This window comes from Durio zibethinus, chromosome 1 (genome assembly GCF_047325235.1).
Source record: "Durio zibethinus cultivar Kanyao isolate XHJ-2024 chromosome 1, ASM4732523v1, whole genome shotgun sequence".
Classification (NCBI taxonomy): Eukaryota; Viridiplantae; Streptophyta; class Magnoliopsida; order Malvales; family Malvaceae; genus Durio; species Durio zibethinus.
The window spans coordinates 32,053,849-32,059,166 of NC_143162.1; the positions used below are offsets into that span (position 1 = coordinate 32,053,849).

The 5,318-nt window shown below is 33.8% G+C and overlaps 1 protein-coding gene across 4 annotated transcripts; it reads right to left on the bottom strand.

Moving 5' to 3' along the window:
* Positions 1-285: 285 nt before the first annotated feature.
* On the bottom strand, positions 286-3,735 carry LOC111312331 (Ribosomal protein S13/S18 family). Of its 4 annotated transcripts, XR_016344382.1 has the most exons (5): positions 3,576-3,735; positions 2,835-3,062; positions 2,582-2,752; positions 903-1,939; positions 286-814 (listed from the first exon to the last, which is right to left on the bottom strand). XR_016344382.1 is itself a non-coding variant. In XM_089765177.1 (4 exons), the coding sequence occupies exons 1-3, from the start codon at positions 3,642-3,644 to the stop codon at positions 2,582-2,584; spliced, it is 468 nt and encodes a 155-aa protein (XP_089621303.1). In that variant the 5' UTR covers positions 3,645-3,735; the 3' UTR covers positions 286-1,939. The 4 variants fall into 4 exon arrangements, 3 of the variants coding, with proteins under 3 accessions (XP_089621303.1, XP_022768238.2, XP_022768237.2); XM_089765177.1 differs by having other exon boundaries at positions 286-1,939; XM_022912503.2 differs by lacking the exons at positions 286-814; positions 903-1,939 and adding an exon at positions 2,195-2,419.
* Positions 3,736-5,318: the final 1,583 nt, after the last annotated feature.

The following is a 5,318-nucleotide window of genomic DNA, read 5'->3' on the forward strand; positions in this document are numbered from 1 at the left end:
TCGTAATGAGTTCATCCCCTGATAAATCTTTGGCACAGAGAATTAACGAGCCCTAGAACGACCGATCCCTTAGATGAATTGAAGAGAGAATTCAACTCTCTTGTTGTTTCAATTACATATTGCGTGAAAAAAAAATTATTTCCTGATGTGCACCCTTTAAGTAACCTAGCACTAAGGGGGTCACAGATAGCAAGAATGGAGGATGGTAAGAGCAAAAACGATTATCGGAACAGAAACAGCAAAGAGACAGGAGAGAAAATAAGAGAGACGGAATGAATTTTAGAGTTCTCGGAATTACCCACGCAACCGCCATGCTATTTGTGCTCTCAGCAACAGACTAAACATCAAATGATCATAATGCCACTGATGGGCCAGTTACATCCACTCATGACTTGGGTTTTCATCTAACCATTAATATAACATTCAACATAAAATAACAGAATATTATTACTTCCACCAAAGATCATGAGCGGCCTGTAACAACACTCTCATCCTGTAAACAATCCTCGTCCTCAAGGATTGAAGTTTTGAAACTTCTATTGGAGCTCGTAAAGTACCTCCCATGTTGCATCTTTAGCAAACGTATTCACCCATTGAACCAAAACCTCAGTGATTGCTCTGCTACCTTTCTTTCCAATCCTTCGTTCAATGATTGTCGTGGGTTATCTACTAATTGCGCCATCCTCACTGACCATAGGAAGTTGTGTCTATTTCCCACATGCTTCTTCAGATGCGAAACATAAAAGACACAGTGCACCTTTCACCCTTTTGATAACTGAAGTGTATGAACCACATTCCCAACCTTTTCAATCACCTGGAAAGGCCCAAAGTATTTAGCAGAAAGCTTCAAGCAATTTCTATTAATAATAGAATTCTGTCTGTAAGGTTGTAACTTGACATACATCCAATTTTCCAACTCAAATCACTCCTTCGATCAGCCATGTTCTTCATCCTTACTTGGGTCCGTTGTAGATAAAACTTCAGCATTTTGACTCCTTTCTAGCTTGCAGGCTTCTGTCTACTGATGCAACTAATGAATTTTCAGCCAAGTAGGGAAGATTTACAGGCGCAGGTTGGCCATAGACCATAGACCACCTCGTATGGAGTGGTACGAGTGGCAGAATGATAGTTGGTGTTGTACCACCATTCAGTCAGTGATAACCAAAGGCTCCATTCCCTAAGCTTCTCTCTAGTCATGCACCTTAAATAAATTTCTAGACACCGATTAACCACTTCAGTTTGGCAGTCGGTTCGTGGATTATGAGCTGTATAGAGGTAAAGAGTTGTACCATGCCTCTTGAACAACTCATGCCAGAAATTGCTCAAGAATATCTTGTCCCTATCAGAGACAATGCTATTGGGCATCCCATGAATTTTGTAAACGTTATCCATGAAAGCCCGGGCCACTGTCAAAGCAATAAATGGGTGTGTGAAGGGAATAAAGTAGGCATATTTGCTAAACTAATCGACCACCACCATAATCACATCCTTGCTCTGTGATTTTGGTAATCCTTCTATAAATTAAAATCCAATGAAATGTCAGCATACATCCTATCAGGTATAGGCAGGGGCTATATTAAGCCTGAACTAGCAGCGTGATCATCCTTATGCTGTTGACAAGCTATACATTCCCTCACATATCTTCTTACCTCTTTCTTCTGGCCCTGCCAATATAGGACACTAAAAAGTCTATTCATTGTAGCCTGAACCCTAGAGTGTCCCCCGGTGGGACTGTTGTGAAAATACCGAATCAGCTCCTCCCTCAATTGAGGTACTTTACCCACCACCAATTTCCCTTTCCTCTCTAGTTGATCCCCATCCAAGAGATATACTTAAGAGTTGGTGGGGACAAAATTCTCTAGCTGCAAGATGATTTCCTGTACGTGTGTCCTGTTCCACGACTGATACCACTGATGTGCACCCTTTACCAAACCTAGCACTAAGGTGGTCACAAATGGCAAGAATGGAGGATGGTATAAGCAGAAACAGTTATCGCAACAGAAACAGAAAGAGAAAGGCGACACAGAATAAGAAAGAGACGGAATGAATTTTAGAATTCTCGAGATTGCCTCAGTTTGGCAACCGCCATGCTATTTGTGCTGTCAGTCACAGACTAAAAATCCAATGACCATAATGCCACTCATAGGCCAGTTACACCCATTCGTGACTTAGGCTTTCATCTAACCCATTAATATAAAATTCAACATAAAATAACTAATTACTATTACTTCCACCAATGGCCATAAACGGCCTACAACAATTCCCTAATAGAAAAAAAAACGAAAGAAAACTCATTTAGTCAATAAACAATGCTAGATGATACAAGATCAAATCCATTTTTTAACAATTCCATAAAAATGGTAGAGGTTCTTCATCATCATTCCACCCAAATACGAAACTGATCCAATTATGTTGAAGCCTAATTGATAGGAAAAAGAAAATGGGATTTAATTGGAGGGGAGGGAAAGATTAAATATGTATCACAAGCAAATCTACATCAAAGCTTATTAAATATGTATCGCAAGCAAATCTACATCAAAACTTATCAAAAGAAGTAACAACTAAACGCAAGAAATTAGACCTAGTTACGAGGCGCTCTGTGTCCTTCTCTACCAGCATTTAGACCCTTTTTTGCAGTTCGAGAATTGGTTTTTGTGCGCTGTCCTCTGCAAGGCAATTTATCCTCATGCCTAATCCCTCTGTAGCACTGAAGACCCTTCAATCTGCTTATGTCCGCAATGACACATCGCCTCTAAATTAGCCAAGAAATGAAGTATATTAGAGAAAGTAAGTTTCTTGAGCAAGGAAGTAGTGTAGGGAAAGAAGTTTAATACCAAATCTTCTCCAATGACGTATGTGTTAGAGACATGCTCACGAAGAGCCACGAGTTCTCTTGCAGTTAACTCATTAGTGAGTTTGTTTTCTATATTGAGCTCACTTAAGATCTGGCGAGCTCTGTTATGGCCAATTCCAAAGATGCTCTGAAGAGAAACGGCAAGGCGCTTGTGGTCAGGAATTTCAGCTCCTCCCACACGAATGCCTTGCACTTTTATTCCACGAAACTGCAAACAAAAAAAATAAATAAATAAATATGCCCACAGTTTCCAGTTGGTATCAGGAATACATAAATGTTCATTTTCTGAAAACAAATAAAAGCCTGACTTCAACTATCAAACTGAACTCATCCCAGTTGAACTATCGCACATTAGCATAGGATCCTATCAGTTTGTTCCAGACCAACTTGAAGGGAAAGAAAATAGAAATCAAAGTCAACAGTAACACCATTTAATGATATAAAAATTTTAAAACGTTATACCGAAATCTAATTTACAACTTCAAAGAAAATTTGTCTGCTAAACCCACCTCTGATATTTACTTAATTAAACAGTTAATAGACACAAAAGACTAACAGACACAGTCATTAACCCAGAAGCACATGATGAGTAACGAAATCTCTAGCTCTGAAAATAATATAATCATAAACCTTGGCACGAGGCATCAACACAGGAATAGGATCATAAAATTCTAAAAATTGTAGACATTTTGCGTAAAGAAAATTAAGGAATAACACTCACCGTTATGGTTTGGACGAGCCGGTTACTGATATCGGAGATTACTCCAACTGAACTTCGTAAACCCAACATTCCGGAACACGGTGAGACTAGTAGATTTGGCGAGAACCAGACTCTGCGACTTCGGTAAGTGGGTGGAGAAGGTGTTCCCTAGGGTTTTGTTTGTCATTTAGGGGTGGCAATCAATGATCCACTTGGGCCGTTGATTTTTTCCAGCCCAATATGAACTAAAGCTTTGATCTGTTTGCTGTCTTGCTGTAACCCAACGGTTACAGGTAAAGCCCAAATTTTCTTTTTCTTTTTTTTTTCGAAAACAAAAAGCAAATTACATCTAAAAACCAGTGTATTATATATTGATGGACTTTATATATAAAAAGAAAATAACATCTATACTCTTCTATATTAAAAAAATCCTTAAGGGATTAAGGTTGTGTTTGGTGAATAAGATGATAGAGAAGATAGAATGATAATCATTATATATTATATTTAGTTTGTATTTAAAGAAAATGATAAGATTACAAGAAGAATTAATATTTTTTTGGTATAGAATGATTCAATCCTTTCAAAGTATAAAGAATTATTTTTAAATCCATGAAATTAAATTTATATGTCCTATTATACTTTTAAAAATTATATAAATAATTTAAATTATATAAATTTTTAAGAAAATAATTTTGATTAATAAATAAATTATCTTATTCTAATATTTGTACTTATCAAATATATAATAGGATTATATTATTTAATTTAATCATATTTATAATATCATCTTATTTTATCTTATCATAATCTTATGTACTAACTAAATTCATCTTAATGACATATTTTCATTTCAATTTTTTGGATTTTGAAAGTAGGTTAAGTTGTAGGTTTATGTTAAATTTTTGTAGGCCAAAACTCTAGAATAATTTATTCATTTGTGAGCTGTGGGTTTAAGATTGGTTTTTGTGTGTTGAGTTTCAGGTTGAGTTTTTTAGTTTAGGTTTTAAGGTTGAAATCTTGAAGTGCAAACTAGAAAATGTCTAAAAGTGTTGAGAGGATACTTATGAAAAAGTATTGAGAACATCCAAAGTTTCTTTTTCTTTGGATGTACTTATCATTAAATATAAAATACTAAAAATATAACAAAACCTAAACTAAAAAAGTAAAAACAATATAATATAATAAAACCTAAACTATAAAAGGTGAAAAAAATAATAAAACCAAAACTAATAAATTGAAAAAATGATTTTTAATTATATAAATTAAACATAATGAAACAATAATTATTTATAAAATATTTTTTAAAAAGGATTTTTTTTTAAGTTAAAAGTTTCATTTTTTTCTAGATTTTCTTAAATAAAATAATTATATATTTTTATGAAAAGTGATGAGAGGATCCAAAATTTATTTTTGCTTGGATAAGTAGTATATTAAATTTTTTTTAATTGGAATATTTTTGCTATATTTAATATGTGAATTAAAAATTTTATTAATATTTTTATGTTAAAAATAATCATAAATATATAAAAAAAATTGAAAATTTTTAATGAAAAATAATTGAGCCAAAGAAGCCAGGCCAAATTCTAGTTTCACATAAAAAATTTAGGTTTAAAAAGTAAGTAGAATAAGATTAATTCAAAATTTATAAGGAGATTCGAATTTTAAACCTCATTTAAAAAAAAAAAAACCTCTATTTAAAAAAAAAAAGAAATAGTGCATATATTTATACCTTATCAAACTTAAATTATTCTGAAATATATATAT

Bases quoted from the DNA above. Each gene is read 5' to 3' on its own strand.
- LOC111312331 (XM_089765177.1), bottom strand. From the start codon at position 3,644: ATGTTGGGTTTACGAAGTTCAGTTGGAGTAATCTCCGATATCAGTAAC. The intron at 3,063-3,575 runs GTGAGTGTTATT...TTTTGTTTGCAG, and splicing joins GGCTCGTCCAAACCATAACG to TTTCGTGGAATAAAAGTGCA. The intron at 2,753-2,834 runs GTATTAAACTTC...TGGCTAATTTAG, and splicing joins ACGTCATTGGAGAAGATTTG to AGGCGATGTGTCATTGCGGA.